The 20,676-nt window shown below is 35.7% G+C and overlaps 1 protein-coding gene and 1 long non-coding RNA gene across 2 annotated transcripts; both read left to right on the top strand.

The window, feature by feature from the left end:
- The first annotated feature begins 12,781 nt into the window (after positions 1-12,781).
- LOC116011094 lies at positions 12,782-17,302 on the top strand. Its single transcript, XR_004096969.1, has 3 exons — positions 12,782-12,959; positions 15,441-15,508; positions 17,032-17,302. It is a non-coding gene; the product is annotated as an uncharacterized LOC116011094 (long non-coding RNA).
- A 1,207-nt stretch (positions 17,303-18,509) lies between these two features.
- Positions 18,510-20,301, top strand: LOC116010905 (zinc finger BED domain-containing protein RICESLEEPER 2-like). The gene is made up of 3 exons (XM_031250399.1): positions 18,510-18,961; positions 19,045-19,849; positions 19,934-20,301. The coding sequence occupies exons 1-3, from the start codon at positions 18,510-18,512 to the stop codon at positions 20,030-20,032; spliced, it is 1,356 nt and encodes a 451-aa protein (XP_031106259.1). The 3' UTR covers positions 20,033-20,301.
- Positions 20,302-20,676: the final 375 nt, after the last annotated feature.

Genomic DNA, 20,676 nt, shown 5'->3' with positions numbered 1-20,676 from the left:
GTTTTCGGAATTTTTCCCAAAACTGGTCCAGAGAAGGAAAAATGCTGGACAGCACACTGCCAAGGGCAAAAATGGAATTTTCTATGTAAATTCGTGAACCTAGGTGACCAAAACTTTTTATGAACATCAAGTACTATGAGTTAGGGTTCTACCATAAAAATTTCAAGTGAAAAAGAGTTCGGGAACTATTTTTACCGGCTCAATCTTTCGGACTGCGCAAAACTGTAATTTCTGGACAGAAACTGTCAAAATCAATTTTGACAAAAATATTTTTTTTGTAACAAAACTAGTGACGAAATTTTGGGATGTCACAACCATATTTGGATGAAATAAATTATTTTGAAAATACTATTTGATTTCAGGAAAGAAAAAGAAAAATGTTTTCAAACCCTTAGTTTCTGGAATAAGGTGGGGACCTTCGGGAAGGCTTAAACGCCACGGCCCGGGGTTGGAATAAGGTTGGACCTATGGGAGGGCTGGAGTGCCATGGCCCTAGGTTGGGATAAGGAGACCGACGGGAAGGCAGGGAAATGCCACTGCCCAAGGTTTGAGAAGGAGAATTGAGAAATGTTCAAAGTGCTTACTCAGGGGAAACTAAGTGGAAAATTTTTGAGTATGAAAATTATTGTTATTCTGGGCTGCGGTTCAGATTATTATAGAGCTGCGGTTCTATTTGCAAATGATGAAATTCCTGGAAATGTGAAATTTTGCAAACTTGTCTGAAAAAGGCATGAAAATTATTTTGAGTGGCAAGTTATGACTTCATTCTTATTTGAGAAAAGCTTTATATGATTTAACGTTTATACGCTATTATACTATCTATAAATCGTTTCGTTACAGGCAGATTTTCAAATCACGGTAAAACTTTATAAAGCTTTTGGATTATCTATGTTTTCAAACCTTTGTCTACTTTTAAGTGACAAATGGATTTCCTTACTTAGCCGTCGTGCTAACTACACTTCGTTGTGTTCTTAACAGATGTCTAGTGTAGGCTCGTGTAGCCCACCTGACTCGGATCCTTCCGAGTTGGAGTTCCCTATCTACGATCATGATGATTATGTACAGTACTTAGTTGATGTCGACCCGTATGCTCCTGGATTCGCTCCTGACTCTCCAGCTCCGGCTTATGTTCCTGCTATTCCTTCCCCACCGTACAGTCCTCCTCCGACTTACCCAACTACACCCTCTCGTATCCCGGTTCGCAGTAGCCAGCCAAATTTTCTGGATGGGGCCAGGTCTAGTTTTGGGTCTTTTCCGGTAGAGGTGTTGGAAGGGAGTGATCCCTTAGAATTTGTTGTCTTTTATCCCTGTCCGTGGAATCTCGCTCCTTCGGAACATTGGGATGAGTGGTCCATGATGTACACTCCTAGTTACTTCCTGGATCATCTCACCTGGGTTGCGGGCAACTGGCACCTTGTATGGGGGACGTACTCCGAACCGGAGTACCACCCCTTAGAAGAGGATGACTGATTAGAAAGGTTATGGGAGGAACCCTTTTTTTTTGTGTACATGTATCTTTTGTAGCCATGATGAACTTAGCTGGCTAGTAAGTTGTAATTAAACTCTTGCATATATTCTGGTAGTTAGTGTAGCTACCCCTTTTGCTCACCTATATATATATGTATGAAGATATGTTGGGTAATGATGATGATGATGTGAAATAGTTTTCTTGTTAGCCTGTGCACCTAGAGTGAACTCTGTCTGGTCTTGGCTGGGTTTAGTCTAGGTGTGGCGGTAACTACTCCGGATGTACGGTATAGCCGAGCCGGGGTGTTACAGTGGGAGCTTACTGGAATTATTCTACGCCCAGCCACACGCGTGTGAGGCTGCGTGGGACGCTACTACATTTCGGCTTGTTTGTCTTTTGCTCTATTTTAGCCTCAAATCCCTCTCCAACCTGCGAAATACCTCAAAACTCTTTCTAGAAATGTTGTTAGAAGATTTTGATCGCATTTGAGCTAAAATGCATGCAATTGTTGTAATCAGATGTCAAAATGATGCATTTTTAATCTAATGAAGACCCCTTATAAGTGCTATTCTTGGTGCTTATCAATACCAAAACCCATGATTTGTTGTACCTTTAACATATTTTATGATTCTTTTCATAGCATTTAAATGTGTCTCTTTAGGATCAACTTGATATCGTGCACACAGTCCTACGCTGAACATAATGTGTGATCTACTTGCTGTTAAATATAGAAGGCTTCCAATCATACTTCGGTACAGTTTGCCATCTACTTGTTTTGAAACAGTATCTTTGGAAAGCTTTACTGTAGTGGAAAGTGGTGTTTTGGCTTCCTTTGCTCCTTCTAGTCCGAATCGTTTTACCAAGTTAAGTGCATACTTGGCTTGAGGGAGAAAAAATCCGGTTTCCATCTGTTTTACTTGTAATCCCAGAAAGCACGTTAGTTCACCAATCATACTCATCTCAAATTCTTATTCCATGACTTCGACAAACTGCTTTACACTAGTTGGAGATGTTGATCCGAATACTATGTCATCCACATAGACTTGAGCTACTGTTATGTGATTTGATGATTTTCTTACAAAGAGTGTCTTCTCAGCTCTCCCTCGCTTGTAGCCATTCTTGAGAAGGTATTGAGTAAGCCGCTCATACCATGCACGTGGGGCTTGTTTTAACCGATAAAGTGCTTTCTTCAATTTGTATACATGGTGCGGAAAATGAGGGTCTTCAAAGCCTTTTGGTTGAGCTACAAAAATTTCTTCGTTCAGAAGTCCGTTCAGGAAAGCTGTTTTGACATCCATCTGTTTTAGTTGAAAGTTCAGTATGCATGAGACAGCCAATAAAAGTCTGATAGATTCTAATCTAGCCACTGGTGCAAAGGTCTCATCAGAATCTATTCCTTCAATCTGTGAGTACCCTTGAGCCACTAATCTTGCCTTATTTTTTGCAACATTTCCATGCTCATCAGTTTTGTTGCGGAATATCTACTTTGTTCCTACAATGTTTGCGTTTGGTGGACATTGTACAAGGTCCCATACATCATTTCTTTCAAACTGTGCCAGTTCATCTTGCATAGCACGGATCCAATTGTCGTCCTGTAGTGCTTCCTTGTAGTTCTTTGGCTCTAACTTGGATGTATAACAAGAGTATCCAGATAGCTCAACAAGATTATTTCTCAACATGCCTCTAGTTCTGACTCCAGTTGTGGGTGGTCTTAGGTATTTTCAGCAGGTTGATTTTTCTCAATATGTGCTAGAACTTGCTTTGATTGTTGAGTGGATACTGAGTCACTATTTGTGTCTTGTTCAGTTTCTAGTTCAGACTGGTCTGTTTTAGAGTCAGGTTCATCATTTTGTTTTGACTTCTTGACTTGGATTGGCTCTTCCTTTCTGTTATCTGTCTGGGCTTTTTCAGTAGATGGTTCATAGACTAGTTCTTGAGGTTGATCATCAATGATTACATTTATAGATTCTTGAACAGTCTTTATCCTCTTATTGTATAATCGATATGCTCTGCTGTTTGGAGAGTATCCTAGGAAGATACCTTCATCACTTTTTGGCTCAAATTTTCCGAACTTTCTCTGTCATTGAGAATGTAGCACTTGCTTCCGAAGATGTGGAAATATTTCAGATTTGGTTTCCTTCATCTCCACAGTTCATAGGGTGTCTGTGACATTCCAGGTCTGAGATAAACTCGTTAATAATGTGGCAGCCTGTGTGAACAGCTTCAACCTAGAAAGATTGTGGTAGACTCTTGCTGTTGATTAGCACCCTAGCCATTTCATGGATGGTTTGATTATTTCTTTCAACCACACCATTCTGTTGTGGTGTCTTGGGTGCTGAGAATTCATGTCCTATTCCATTTTTAGCACAGAAGGATGAAAAGTCTTGATTTTCAAACTCTCTACCGTGATCAGACATGATCTTCACAATTTTTATGATTTGAGTTATCCTTTTCTTTTTGTAGTTTCAGACACATTTTTTCAAACTCCTTGAAGGTTTATGATTTGTTTCTTAGAAAAAGTACCCAGCAAAACCTCGAGTAATCATCTACATAGATAAAGATGTAGCGCTTGCCTCCGATGTTCTCAACTTGAGTTGGACCAATAAGATCCATATGAAGGAGTTCCAAACAGGCAGAGGTCCCAATATGATGATATGATTTGTGAGGAACTCGTGTCTGTTTCTCAAGTTGACAGGGACCGCACACACTAGGACTTCTTATTTTGAACTTCGAGATGCCACTTACACATTCATGATTAATCAACTGATTCATGTCTTGATAATTCATGTGACCAAGTCATTGATGTCATAGTTCTTCATTATCAATAAATAACCTGCAACACAAGAGATTAGTGGACAAAACATACCAATTATCAGTCCCTTCCATGATCATTTTGTTTTGCTAATCTTTGACAATACACTTGTCCTTTGTAAATCCCACATTGAGTTTCTGATCACACAACTGACTGATGCTGATAAGATTTGCTTTAAGGCTGTGTACAAGCATAACTTTGTGTAAGGGAGACAGACCTGCAACATTCAGAATTCCAATGCCTTTTATATCACCTTTTATTCCATCACCAAATGTCACCTGTCCAGTATAGGGAGTTATATTCCTCAGATAGTTCTTGTTTCCGGTCATGTGACGAGGACATCTGCTGTCAAAATACCATCTTTCTTGGTTCTTTTCTTGTTGGACAGAGTAGCAGATTATGTCAGATTTTCTTACCCACATTTGTTTTCCTACTTGTGCAATCCATTTCCTTTGGAAATTTTCAAGCCTCTGATCTCGATAGAACCTGTAACATTCTGGTCTGGTGTGCCCTTTTGTGTGACAATAATGACATGTCAGTGTATATTTTCTCAGAGTTACTCTTCTGTATTGTGTCTTAGAACCATAACTTACACTAGCTGGTATAAAGGTTGTTAAATGAGAGTTATTAGTATTGTTAGAGTAGCCCAAACCTTTACATATATTTGGTGGTCTTACAGCTTCCAGTATTTGGTTCAGTGTTGAGGTTGTGCTCATCATTTTGATCTGCTTCTTGAGAGACTCCAGCTTTGTAGTCAGTTGTAATACTTGAGAATGTGAAGTTGCTAGTCCAAAGTCGACTTGTTTCCTTAGAATTTCAACATTCTTCTCAAGGACTCCGTTTTTAGCAGTAGCTGTGCTGTGGGATTTCAACAGAATGCCCCATTTCTTGTATAGCTGGACATAAGATTTTTCAAGATCTTCATAAATCAGCTTGTATACGTTATCATGATCTGAATCATTATCAAGTTCAGGATGTGGTTCGGTGAGTGCGACTGTGAATGCAACAAAATTCCCAGAGATTTTCTCATCTTCTTCCTTGGTTTCCTCAGTGCCTTCTTCATCACTCCAAGTTGAGGCCTTCATGGATTTCTTCCTTTTGAGATAGATCGCACATTCGGCCTGGATGTGACCAAAACCTTCACATTCACGATAATGTATACATTTTTTCTTATTCTTATTCTCGGATAGTTGCCATTGATTTGTACGTGATTGATTTCCAGTCTAACCCGATTGACCAGAACTCCTCAAAGGATTAGAGTTCGTCATCTTAGATCCGGATCTTGATGTCGATGAGGAGGAATTATTTGTGCGATTCATCTGTGACTTACCTCCCCTGTTTCTTCGGTTGATTTGCTTCAAAATCTTAGAGAAATTTCTAGTGATCATCGCGACCGCTTCATCATCCAGATCTTCAATTTTTTCTTCCGAATCACCGCCTTCAACAAGAAAAGCCAAATTCTTGCCTCGTTTATTGCTACTTTCTTGTGAGAGTATGTCCATCTCATAAGTCCCTAAATTGCTCATTAATTCGGCGACTGACTTCTTTTCCCATCCATCGCTCTCCTGTATGGCGGTCACCTTCATCCTGAAACGTACCAGAAGATATCGCAATATCTTTCTAACCAATTTGTTTGATGAGAAAGGTTCGCCCAATACAACGGCTTCATTTTTCAATTCATGTACCATCATTGCATTGAACTCAACAATGGTTTCTTCATCTTTCATGCACAATTCTTCGAATCTAGTATGAACTTGCTGCATTTTAGTCTGTTTGACTGATGAGTCGCCTTCATAGAGTTTCTCCAATATTTCCCAAGCGTCCTTTGCTGAGCTACAACCGGTGATGAAATTGACCTTCATCAGGGGTTCCGGTGATAGTATTCAAAGCTTTATTATTGTTGTCACTATTTGTGATTTTCGCTGCAGTCCATTGGTCGACAGGTGCGAGGATATCTATTGTCTTCTTGGGTTCTTGTGGGATAATTCCATCCACGTGTAACCGATTTTCAAACGTTTACCCACTGAGCTTGCAGATAGATTCTCGTCATGGCTTTCCAATAGCCGTAATTTGTGTCGATCAGCTACGGCGGTCGTGCCCGACCTTCCATAATTAGAGGAGGAAAACAACTCCAAGAAACAGATTCACACACAGTAATAATACAATTGAAACAAAGAGCTAAAAACAGAGTAAAAAATAGGCAAGGATCAAATAATTAAGAGATAGATCTTTTGACGTGCTCTGATACCAAGTGAAATTCACGCCTAATCAAGTTATTTGGCGTTCTTAGATGAGGTTCTGTCTATTAAAGATAGTTGCTAAGTTCAACAGAATCTCTAACAGTTTATGAACTAGTTTAGTGAGCAGTTTAGGTATTTAATTTGCAAGAAGTAAAGCATATATAAAAAGCACTAAGAACTCATGCAAATTGGTAACCCAGTTCGGAAACACAATTCCTACATCTAGGGGGCTTCACTCTGGTCGCCCAACTCTTCATTGAATCAATCGATAAAAGATTTACTCATAATACAATTGAGTTCACATGACAAACATTAGGATCAACGTCAAATCTTCATCCTTGAGTTACGCCTTGAAGAGTTGTCAAATATTTGATCTCTTGATCTCTTTGTGTTGAGGCTCCCCCTCAACAGCAGCACACCTTGCTCATCCAAAGTGAATTCTTTCCCATCTTCTCATAAATAGAATGTTGATCTTGAATCAAATGTAGGCTTTGTCAAGATGTCGTTTCAGCTCTATCAGAGTATACTCTGTAGATAAAATCTCTATAATCTCAACCACCCAATTTGTAAGATTGAGTTGATATTTAAAGCTGCTGAATTCTTGATGCAGTTGTAACAAAATAACCATTTTTGATCAGCTTGACTGTACTAGTGCAATATCTAATTCGGAGAACGGTCTTCGTACTCTTCAACTTCAAGTCTTCAAATTATCTGAACTAGTACAATATCTAGTACATACTCTATCTATTCTAAATATAATTTGGACTTAGACTCCTTAAGCTAAACTACCTTTTGACCTACAAGTAGAGAATTCTTTGTCATGAAACTTAACACAACTTGGGAGTTTTTCCAATTACTTTTTAAAAAAGCACTCTTTATTAATAGAAAGAGTAGCATAAAATATAACTTTTGAATGAATAAACCAATGTTCTAACTTCCAAGCAATGCAAATTCTAAAAAGTAACTCATCTACTTTCCACATGGGTTTACATCAACCATGCTATATTTGCATTGGCACGTTCAAGATTTTTCACATTGGTTCTTCTATTACTATAGCTAATCATCACTTACAAAGAAAAAAAATGTCCACTCATTGTCATTGAGGAGCTCATGCCATCAAATGAATAAATAAATAAATAATGACGGCATAAATTGTCAAAAGTGGTTTGAAAACAATACTCTACAAACTTTATAAAACGAAAAAAAATCAATACATTCAAACCCTTATTCACGATCACTCTGTCTCCAAATGATTTTTCAATGCACAAGAATGTAATGAGGAATCAAAACCATTGACAGGATAATTGGGTAAGCACCCAACCCGGAACCACTAGAGGCAAAGCAAGCGGTCACAAGAAAGTCAAACGGTCACAAAACAGTGCATTACTCTGACATATTGAAGAGATGATAATTACTCCAACGGCTCTCCATTATTACGACCCAACACTAAATGTAGGCTCGCCATTATTAGGAGTCTGTTACACTCATCGAAGGGGCTGTTGCACCTTTAATATAAATAATGAACCTTGTAATGGAGAGTGGGGGCTCTGTTTCGTGTACACAGATTATAGCAATGCAATTCTCTTTATTCACTTATACACAAATATATTCCGGTAACCATTTTTATCATCATTGGTGCTCTCGTTGAGAGTCGAGATCAAATCTCAGGCAAAATTTGACAAATTAGTTTGTCACAGGAAATGGCACGATCAAGTGTGTCTACCTCCAAAAATATGTTCGCCTCCATTTGTCTGTGCCTACGCCTCCATAAGAGTGTTCGCCTCCATGCGTCCGTGCGTTCGCCTCCACAAGTGCGTCTGCCTCCATAAGCGTGTTCGCTTCCATGCGTCCGCTTCCATAAGTGCGTTCGCCTCCATGCGTCCGCCTTCATAAGCGTTCTCGCTTCCATGCGTCCGCCTTCATAAGTGTTCTCGCCTCCATGCGTCCGTGAGTCCGCCTCCATAAGCGTGTTCGCCTCCATGCGTTCGTCTCCATAAGCGTGTTTACCTCTATGCGTCCGCTTCCATAACTGTGTTCGCCTCCATGCGTCCGCCACCATAAGTGTGTTCGCCTCCGTGCGTCCTTCTCCATAAATGTGTTCGCCTCCATGCATCCGCCTCCGAGCATACGCGCAAGAGGGTGAGGGGATGCGAGAGAGGACCCAACAATTATCAATGTAAGTATTGGTCATGGTCCGCCGTGATCAATTTTGTTGAATAAACAAAAAAATATTTCTATTCTTGTTACACTCTGCAATTATTGATGTAATTATTGGTCATGGTCTGCCTTGATCAATTTTGTTGAAAAAAATATTTACACTCTATTTTCTTAGGGCCGACATGGGATTCGATCTCGCTAGCTACCTTACGGAAGGGTGTTTTCTTGGTCAAGCTTAAGCCTTGGTTACGAAAACACTACACTCTATTCCCTTAAGGCTGACATGGGATTCGATCTCGATAGCTACCTGACGGAAGGGTATTTTCTTTGTCAAGCTTAAGGCTTGGTTACGAAAATACTACACTCTATTCCCTTAGGACCGGCACCGGATCCGATCTCGCTAGCTACCTAACGGAAGGGTGTTTTCTTGGTCAAGCTTAAGGCTTGGTTACGAAAACGCTATCCCCTAAGGGATAGTACGGGGCCTGACCTCGCTCACTACCTTACGGAAGAGCCAACCATTTACTGAGTCTACGACCAGCCGAAGTGAGCTACGAGTGCGCACACACAAAAAAAAATCAAAAAATGAAAAATAGCTGAGGCGCGTCTCTGCCACACTCATGGCCAAGGTTGTCCGCGGCCATGGTGGCCACTCATGGCCGAGGCTTTCCTCGGCCATGGTAGCCTCCGCTGCGGCCAAGGCAGTCCTCGTCCATGGTAGCAGACTCCGTTTGGTGGTCTGCCGATTTCGTTTGACGGTCTTTCGATCCAGTTCTGAAAAAATGAATTAAAAAAAGCTTATAAATTATAATTCTGCACTATTATTACTCCCTAGCTGACTCCATTATGCTCTCAACTTGGGAGTAGGGGGCCGGTGATAGGATAATTGGGCAAGAACCCGACCCGGAACCACTAGAGGCAAAGCAAGCGGTCACGAGGAAGTCAAACGGCCACATAATAGTGCATTACTCTGACATATTGAAGAGATGATAATTACTCCAACGACTCTCCATTATTATGACCCAGCACTCAATGTAGGCTCACCATTATTAGGAGTCCGTTATACTCATCGAAGGGGTTGTTGCACCTTTAGTATAAATAATGAACCTTGTAATGGAGAGTGGGGGCTCTGTTTCTTGTACACAGATTATAGCAATGCAATTCTCTTTATTCACTTATACAAAAATATATTCCGATAACCATTTTTACCATCAACCATTAAGTCCTAATTCTCCAACATTACACACGAGTCACTAGTACATATCAAATAAACTAACCCTTCATAAGACCAAATAGCTAAAGTTAACAAAAATAAACATCATCAAAACTCTCAAAGATTACAAAATAGCACAAAAAACAGATACTTACAAATATTAAGAGGATAAAACTTGCCTTTTGTAGTGAGAGAACAATACATTCCACCCCAGTTGGTGACTTTTTGGTTGCTTTCTTCTTGGACTTTTCAGACTTTTCGACCGCCTTACCATACGCCTTCTTTGGTAAGGATACCATGGGAACCTTAGGGACTGTTTTTGATTGGATTTCGCCTTCAACATCCAACTTACATTTTGCATTGGCAGTCTTCATAACGTCAGCCAAAGACACATTTGACGAGCTTTCCTCCTCAACCACAACTTTTTTCTTTGGTGTTACACCCTTACCCTTCGGTTCATGAAGCTTGGTTCGGAGAAGATAAGCATTGCGATGTGTAGCTACCCCTTCCTTAAGCTTCAAACCCTTTGATCTTAGTAGTTCAATTACAAGAAAACCAAAACCAACAACCTGTGTTAACCTCTTATATATTTTCCCTGTCTACAACTTTCCTAATAAATTGGCGTAAGAAATTGAAGATCAGCAATACCCAGTCAACATCATAATTTTTCAACACTACAGTGAGCATTAACAATTTCTTTGCAATCACCTCATTAGTTCCAACAACTATGTTTTCAACAATTCAGCTAAGGATATCAATGGCGCGCAAGTACTTTAACTTTAAGACTTTCTTTTTAAACAAAAATTTTAGTTCTTACGGGGCTTGTTCTCCTTTCACCTCCTTCCATAGATTGTCTTGGTTGTAAGCATGGCCAAAACAATTCAGTTTAGCCCCTTCCTTCACTAGAAAGTCAAACAATTCTCTGATACCCCCATGGACAATCACCACATCATTACCATTCACCCTTGAGTGAATTTCATCATTCTTTAGTATTGCGTTCACAAATAGAGCCATCAAAACGGTATTAGTCTGCTGGGCTTCCCCACCCCCTACCTAGGTAGGGGTGGGTTTTGAAAACCTAGGCCCGCTAAATAGCGGGTTTTTTTTGCCTGCCCCGCTTAGGCTTGCGGGCTGGCGGGGCGGGCCGTGGGCTTATATATATATATATATATATATATATATATATATATATATATATATATATATATATATATATATATATATGTAGGGTAGGGTTCCAGTGAGATCACTTGTTTAGGTAAGATCGTAAGATCAAATCTTGTGCATCCATGTAATATTTTTTTTAATGGTCTAGATTGATTAACACTCACACACTTCGTTCGCACACACTTCAACTTGGAATCTTAATCAATCTAGACCATTAAAATTTTTTGAAATCAAATCTTGTACATCAATCACCGTTCGCACACATTTAATCACCGTTTGCACACATTTAATCACCGTCCGCACACACTTAATTACCATTCGCGCACATTTTATTACCGTTCGCACACACTTCAACTTAGCATCTTAAATCAATCTAGACCATTAAATTATTAAATGGATGCACAAGATATGTGTAACACCCTGTATTTTCTCAATATTATTAATTTAATTATAGTATTTCAAAAAGAGCTTATTTTCTTATTATTAAATGTTTTAGTAAAATGTTACTAAATTTAATTATATTTGACGAATGAGCTTACACATATAATATTTGAAACTCCTTATCTCAAGTTATTTGATACAAAATATTTATATATTTATTTATGGTTTTAAAAGTCCTATTTTGGGAATAAATTTATTTATTAAAATTTTGACCCAAAAGTCTATCAGAGACAAACCTGTGACTCTTATAACATTATTTTGAGACTAAATTTGAACCCAAAGCTATTCATGACCCATTTACTAGCCCAAATTATTTATTCTCCTAAGCCTAAAAAGTTCTCCTTGAGCCCAATTTACTCAAATCCNATATATATATATATATATATATATATATATATATATATATATATATATATATATATATATATATATATATATATGTAGGGTAGGGTTCCAGTGAGATCACTTGTTTAGGTAAGATCGTAAGATCAAATCTTGTGCATCCATGTAATATTTTTTTTAATGGTCTAGATTGATTAACACTCACACACTTCGTTCGCACACACTTCAACTTGGAATCTTAATCAATCTAGACCATTAAAATTTTTTGAAATCAAATCTTGTACATCAATCACCGTTCGCACACATTTAATCACCGTTTGCACACATTTAATCACCGTCCGCACACACTTAATTACCATTCGCGCACATTTTATTACCGTTCGCACACACTTCAACTTAGCATCTTAAATCAATCTAGACCATTAAATTATTAAATGGATGCACAAGATATGTGTAACACCCTGTATTTTCTCAATATTATTAATTTAATTATAGTATTTCAAAAAGAGCTTATTTTCTTATTATTAAATGTTTTAGTAAAATGTTACTAAATTTAATTATATTTGACGAATGAGCTTACACATATAATATTTGAAACTCCTTATCTCAAGTTATTTGATACAAAATATTTATATATTTATTTATGGTTTTAAAAGTCCTATTTTGGGAATAAATTTATTTATTAAAATTTTGACCCAAAAGTCTATCAGAGACAAACCTGTGACTCTTATAACATTATTTTGAGACTAAATTTGAACCCAAAGCTATTCATGACCCATTTACTAGCCCAAATTATTTATTCTCCTAAGCCTAAAAAGTTCTCCTTGAGCCCAATTTACTCAAATCCAACTACTTTAGCCCAAGCCCAAAATAATTTTAACCCTAAGTATAAATATATGCCTATGTACATTACATCATTCACAATGGTTCATTACCAAAAATCCCAACCAGCGCCTCTCTCCTTCCCCGTCTGGAATGACAGCAGCAGAGCGACGCAACAGAGCATGTGGCGTCCGACGGTGGTTCCCGGTGAGGCAGCCTCCAATCGTGACCTTCCTTTTCCCCTTCTCCTTTCCGGCGGTGGCAATGAAGCGTAGCAGCGGTGAACAGGGAGTGTAGGTGAGAAAGGTTGATTATTATTGAAGCTTATTAATTATTAATATTGATGCTGGTGATGATTGAAAGGATGATGAAGCGTGATGGTGGTGTGATTCATTAATAATATTAGATTAAGGGTGAATATTGATTCTAATGATGAATTAAGGCAGTGATGCTTAAGATGTGATTAAGCTTCATGTTGATGAGGTCATAATTTAATAATAAAGAGATGATGATAATGAATTTTGGGTTACGTGTTAAGGTTGATTATAGCTAATTGTGATTAGAAGATCATTAGAGGAAAATTATGTATGTTGATGTGAGAATTACGATTAATTAATGGGTAGATGTTATGGTTAGAGCGCTAATGATGGCGATTAAAACTTAATTGAGCACTTAGTGTTTAATGTTGGATTTATTGCTTAATAATTGAGGCTTGTGTACTAATTATTAGGTAATTCATTAATAATATTAGATTAAGGGTGAATATTGATTCTAATGATGAATTAAGGCAGTGATGCTTAAGATGTGATTAAGCTTCATGTTGATGAGGTCATAATTTAATAATAAAGAGATGATGATAATGAATTTTGGGTTACGTGTTAAGGTTGATTATAGCTAATTGTGATTAGAAGATCATTAGAGGAAAATTATGTATGTTGATGTGAGAATTACGATTAATTAATGGGTAGATGTTATGGTTAGAGCGCTAATGATGGCGATTAAAACTTAATTGAGCACTTAGTGTTTAATGTTGGATTTATTGCTTAATAATTGAGGCTTGTGTACTAATTATTAGGTAATTCATTAATAATATTAGATTAAGGGTGAATATTGATTCTAATGATGAATTAAGGCAGTGATGCTTAAGATGTGATTAAGCTTCATGTTGATGAGGTCATAATTTAATAATAAAGAGATGATGATAATGAATTTTGGGTTACGTGTTAAGGTTGATTATAGCTAATTGTGATTAGAAGATCATTAGAGGAAAATTATGTATGTTGATGTGAGAATTACGATTAATTAATGGGTAGATGTTATGGTTAGAGCGCTAATGATGGCGATTAAAACTTAATTGAGCACTTAGTGTTTAATGTTGGATTTATTGCTTAATAATTGAGGCTTGTGTACTAATTATTAGGTAATTCATTAATAATATTAGATTAAGGGTGAATATTGATTCTAAATTCATTAATAATATTAGATTAAGGGTGAATATTGATTCTAATGATGAATTAAGGCAGTGATGCTTAAGATGTGATTAAGCTTCATGTTGATGAGGTCATAATTTAATAATAAAGAGATGATGATAATGAATTTTGGGTTACGTGTTAAGGTTGATTATAGCTAATTGTGATTAGAAGATCATTAGAGGAAAATTATGTATGTTGATGTGAGAATTACGATTAATTAATGGGTAGATGTTATGGTTAGAGCGCTAATGATGGCGATTAAAACTTAATTGAGCACTTAGTGTTTGCTAATGATGGCGATTAAAACTTAATTGAGCACTTAGTGTTTAATGTTGGATTTATTGCTTAATAATTGAGGCTTGTGTACTAATTATTAGGTAATTAGGATTAATGATTCTTATTGAGCATGGTGCTTATAGTGTAATGAGGTGAATTATGGCAAAGCTGATTATGATTAAGGGAATAATGATGGATTAAAGGTTCATAACGAAGCTTATAATGATGATGGTGATGTTTGAATAAGAGGTTGATACATGGGTTATAAATTGATGGACTGAAGATTTGATTATGGACACTAATTAAAGAGTACTTATGGTTAATGCTTTGGCAATAGTGAATAGGAATAATATAGATGGTGATTGAGTAATAATGGACATGATTATAAGGTGATGGTCTATGAATTAGTTATATGACTTAATGATTTTTTTTTATGATGATGATGAGTATGGGAGGATAATGGTGGATTAATGGTTAATATCAATTAATGATGATTAAGGTTTATTAAAAATTGATTAAATGGTTAATGAGACTTTGATATATGAGCTAATGAGGTAATTATTGATTAATGATGTAATTTATTAATTATGGATGGAATTAATGAATTATTGTTGTGTTGATTAGTAAGGAAATTTTCTATGGATTAATTGCTTAATGATGGTTATTGGATAATGATGATCTTGATGATGATGGTGGCATATTGATGATGGGTTGATGATGAACATTGCGTGATGATGCTATAATTACGGATTAATTAACTTAATGAGGATTATTAAGCTTGTTGGTGAATGATGGTAATTAGGGGATGATTGGTGTTAATAAGGGATCTATTATAGTTAGTGTTGATGGATTGACTAATGATGGTGATGGGTAAATATTAATTAATGATGGTTAGTATTTAATTATTGATGGTGGGATTAAGAATAATTAACGATGCTATGAATTGGTTAAGGACGTATTGATCATGGATTAATACTATTCATAATAATAATGGTATTGATATTAAATAAAAGATTGGATGGATTCACAGGTTACTTATTGTGGACTAGCTTTTGAGTTGAGCCTAGAATTGGATGTTGCTTTGGAGCTTAGCTTGAGGTAAGTTTCTATGTCCGTCAAAACTACCTTCCCTATCAAATGTGCTATTTATCTAATTTGTGTCCTTAAATTATTTTGGAAATGTGTTTGAGTTTAAAAGTGTGATAAATAGCAAATGAGTATATTTCGGTGTCACCTTATGATTTACAAAGTATGGATATGTGTATGGTTATATAGTGAGGACATTATGGTAAATTATTTGTATGGATATGTGTATGGTTATATAGTGAGGACATTATGGTAAATTATTTGAGTATGAAATTATATGGCTTTTGGAAAGTATAAACTATATTATGATTGGAGGATAAATCCTATGCTTGATGTAAACCCTATTTTGGAAATGTATATATTATATATATATATATACTCTATCTTGTTTTGGAAAGTGTATTTGAATATCCTGCGGGCAATGGAAAATATCCATGAAAACCTATTTTGAAAGGATATTACTATTATGGAGGAATTATATACAAAGTACCTATTTTGGAGAATATACCTTGTTTATAATCTATATGGAGGTTATCTATATTATTATTATTGGAGGTTACGAGAATCTTGGGCTGCGGTCCAGATTATTGTGAGCACTTAGGGCTGCGGTTCTATTTGCTATTGATATATGAGAACCTAGGGCTGCGGTCCTATTGGTTATTGATTGGGTGGGTAACCTGGTAGCAAAAATCCTGGGTTACTAGGGCTAGTAACTACCTTTGGGGCTTGGAATCCCCGGGGTGTGCGCACTTAGGTTTCTAGTTCCTGTTTCCATTTACATTGTATAGGTGTGAAGGTTCGGTAGTGGAGGTAAGCTCCGTTCCTATCCTCCTATTGGTGATTTGAGTACCTCCATACTTATGTTTTACTTGTTGATTTAACTATAAACTAAGAATTGTTGGATACCTCCACTTGAGCAATATTATGCTATTTTGATATTTGAGAATGAGACTTGAGTTATCTATGACTATGAATATATGTTGAGAAGGATATGGAGAAAAGCTATGTTTGTTTATATGGTTGTGAATTCCTCCTTGTATATATATATATATATATATATATATATATATATATTAACGTATTTGGAAAGTGATTATTTGGAGAGCTATGGTTTTATATGATGTTGAGAAGTATTGAGAAATGCTATACTATGAATCCTCCGTACTTATATTATTTTGAAAATGAATGAATAATCTACAAACTAGTTATACCGTTTTGTAAGAGTAAACCTTATTGTTTTGGAGACTATATTACCTTGTATTAAACCTAGTATTGTCGTTGAGTAGTGTGTGTGAACCTAGTATTATCGTTTGAGTACTGTGTGTTGAGGAAATTGTTTTGGGAAAATATCTATACTACGTACCTTTGTTGTGAGTGAAATTCTTCTACTGAATGGTTCCAAAACCTATTTAAAAAGTATACCTAATTTCAAAAGTATATATATGTATTTATTTTACGAGACGGGGTAGAGCTTACTTAGCATTTCTGTGCTAATCCTCTTTATCTCTTGTTTTCCAAACCTTGAATGTTTTCAGGATCTGGACTTATGGCTAGTTGAGAGCGTGTCGTAGAACTTGTAAGCCCTGAGAAATGTTCATGTCATAGTTTGTGTAGTTTGGACTTGGATTGTCTTGTAGTTAGTTGTGATTTGAATAAAGGAATATTGTAATGGAAGTTGTAAATAGAAACCTTTGTAGCCTGTGCGTTTGGGCTTAGTTGTGACCCAAGCGTGGCATAACATCCCGTAATTTGGTTTTTTTGAGTTTGCTTCCGCAATTGAAATCTTTTAGAAATCTATATTATATCTATATTTTTCTCCGCTATTCCTTTATTTCTAGATTTAAAATTTGGAGGTGTTACAATATGTTTTCACGATCTTACTTAAATAAGTGATCTCATATGATCCTAACTCTATATATATATATATGTATGTATATATATATATATATATATGTATGTATGTATATATATATATATATGTATATATATATACATATATATATATATGTATGTATGTATGTATGTATATATATATATATATGTATGTATGTATGTATATATATATACATACATATACACACGTATATATATATGTACATATCTACATAGGTATACACATATGTACATATCTACATATGTGTATACATATGTGCATATGTACATATATATATATATATATGTATATATATATAAAATATAATTTTAGAGTATTTAGATCAAAAATTGAAGAACCCTAGTCGAGAGAGAGTCCCTTGTCTCGTCCGCCAAATCGTCATCTTCGTCATCATTCGTCTGATTCGCCTTGCCACCGGCAGTGACTACCACCGAGCACCGCCCACCGCTCGGCGCCCACTCTGCCATCAGCACCGCCGCCTGCAGTTGTAACAGCAACCAGCAGCGCCACAGCCCACAACCCACTCCGCCCTCTGCTCTCCGATTGTTGTCCGCAGGTATATACGGTATTATATATATGTTTTATATATTTATATAATATATATTTGTATTATTGTATATTGTATTATATATGTATTTGTATAATTGTATACTATTTCTGTTTACTATATTATATATTTATATGATATAAATATTTATATGATATTTATACTTTATTATATATTGTATAATGTATGTCTATTATATATTTATATTATATATATTATTTGTATACTGTATTATATATATTATATACTCAAAAGGTGTAAATTGATTTATTATTTGTAGTAAAAACTAGAAAAAAAATTGAACCAAATCAAGATGATGCTACTGCTGCTAATACAGTGGTTGATTTGGAAGTAGAAAATACTGGCGGTACTGCATCAAAAGGTAAGAGTAAAACCTCAAATGTTTGGACTTATTTTATCGATATTGGGCCAGATGAAAAGGGCATAGGAAGATCTCCATGTAAAGGGTGTAGAACGATTTTAAAATTGGGGGTAAACAATATGGAACATCCACAATGAGGCGACATATGAAGTCTTGCAAATTGTTGAAAATTCACTTTCATGATATAAAAATGAATTTTGATTGTGATGGAACAATTAGGTCTAAAAATTTGGATATAGGGCTTGCTCGTGAGGTGTTTGCTGCTGCGATTGTTGAACATGATTGTCCATTTGCATTTGCTGAATATCTTGGTTTTAGGAAATACCATAAATTACTCAATCCTGATGCTCTAATTATTTCTAGAAATACTCTTGTTTCTTACATTAACAAGTTATATTTGAAGGAGAAATATAAATTTAAACAAGTGTTGACTAGTATTCCAAATAGGATTTGCTTGACTTCTGATTTATGGACTGCTTGTACTACTGAAGGATACATATGCTTGACTGGCCATTTTGTTGATGAGAAATGGAAACTAAATAGTAAAATACTTGCTTTTGATAAGATGCCTCCTCCACACACTGTTTTTGAATTGGCACAAAAGATATATGAAATCTTGAAGGATTGGGGGATTGAAAAAAGGTGTTTTCTTTGACTTTAGACAATGCAAGTAATAATGATAGTATGCAAGATATTTTGAAGGATCAATTGACTATGCATGATAGTTTGTTGTGTAATGGAGAGTTTTTTCATATTCGTTGTTCAACTCATATTTTGAATTTGATTGTCCAAGAAGATTTAAAAGCTGCTACCCACACTTTGCATAGAATTAGAGAATCTACGAAATATGCAAAAAGTACTGAAAGTGGGATAAAAAAATTTCAAGAGTGTGTGGTTGAAGTTGGTAGCATTGATACCTCAATTGGCTTACGATTAGATATGCCAATTTGTTGGAACTCTACGTATTTGATGTTCGACAGTGCTACTAGATATAAAAAAGTTTTTAGTCTTCTCCAGTTGAAAGATAAGAATTTTAAGGTTTACCCTTCAAATGAAGAATGGAAAAGGGGTGAAAGATTGTGTGCTTTCTTTAAGCCGTTTTATGAGATGACTAACTTGATTTCTAGTTCTTCTTATCCTACATCAAATGTGTACTTTTTGCAAGTTTGGAAAATTGAAAGGTTGTTGAAAGATGGTTTAAGTGATGAAGACACATTGATGAGTGCGATGTGTAAAAGGATGTTAGGAAAATTTGACAAATATTGGAGTGAATATAGTGTAGTGCTTGCTTTTGGTGTTGTTCTTGATCCACGGTTTAAGTTTAAAGTGTTGGAGAAGCTGCTAAGGTTGAGACAAATCCTACTAAATGCCAAGCAAATATTGAGTTGCTTAGAAAAAAAGCTTTACAGGCTTTATGATCAATATGTGAGTGTCACCGGATCAAGTTCATCACAACCAAGTTCTTCAACTATTATGCACTCAAGAGTGGAAAGTCAAGTAGTGAATAAGTACCCCACAAGATTCTTTAATGTAAGTATTTTAATACTTTATTGTGTATTTTTTTATTATATTGTCTTAGTTGCTAGTATAGTTATTGTGTTTGAATTAATGCAGGATATTCTAGATGTCAGTGATGAAATTGTTGCGCCTGTTGAAAAATCTGAATTGGATCATTATTCGGAGCAGCCATGTTATGAGATGAAATTTTATTAGGATTTGGACGTGTTAGATTATTGGAAGGGCCTTATTCAATGATATCCCATCCTTTCATCTATGGCGCATGATCTTTTGGCAATTCCTATAACTACTGTTGCATCGGAGTCTGCATTTTCTATTAGTGCACGTGTGCTCACAAAATATAGAAGTTGTATGTTGCCTGAAAAAGTGCAAATATCTAATTTGCACTCGTAATTGGTTGCATGGTTTTAATATGGATAATTTAATATATTATGTTACATGTTATATTATATTGATTTTTTTAATTTAGTGATTTAATTTTAAACATTTTTATGTGTTTTATATATAGATGATGATGTTGTTGTTGAAGGCAATAATAAAGATGAATGAAATGAAATGAATGAAGATGAAGTGAATGATGGAATGTCTTGTGTATGATCAATTATGAATTTATGATGAATTATGTTTAGGTTTTCTTAATTATGTTTGGACTTATATATGGACTTATGTGTTATGTATTTATGTGACTTATGGACTTATGTGTTATGTACTTATGTGACTTATCTATATGTTATTTTAATTATATTTGTGTGTACATAACTATAAAATGACAAATGATAAAATTTTAAAAAGTAATAAGGTGAATAAACTAACAATTCAAAAAAAAAAAAAAAAACTGG

This window comes from Ipomoea triloba, chromosome 2 (genome assembly GCF_003576645.1).
Source record: "Ipomoea triloba cultivar NCNSP0323 chromosome 2, ASM357664v1".
Classification (NCBI taxonomy): domain Eukaryota; kingdom Viridiplantae; phylum Streptophyta; class Magnoliopsida; order Solanales; family Convolvulaceae; genus Ipomoea; species Ipomoea triloba.
The sequence above is the reverse complement of the archived record's forward strand: the minus strand, read 5'-3'. Positions and strand labels throughout refer to the sequence as shown.

What these genes read in the sequence shown, in the direction of transcription:
- LOC116010905 (XM_031250399.1), top strand. Translation starts at nt 18,510, where the DNA reads ATGAATTTTGATTGTGATGGAACAATTAGGTCTAAAAATTTGGATATA. An exon ending in GATTGGGGGATTGAAAAAAG is followed by an intron (nt 18,962 to 19,044) that starts GTGTTTTCTTTG and finishes TATGCATGATAG; the next exon opens with TTTGTTGTGTAATGGAGAGT. An exon ending in ACCCCACAAGATTCTTTAAT is followed by an intron (nt 19,850 to 19,933) that starts GTAAGTATTTTA and finishes GAATTAATGCAG; the next exon opens with GATATTCTAGATGTCAGTGA.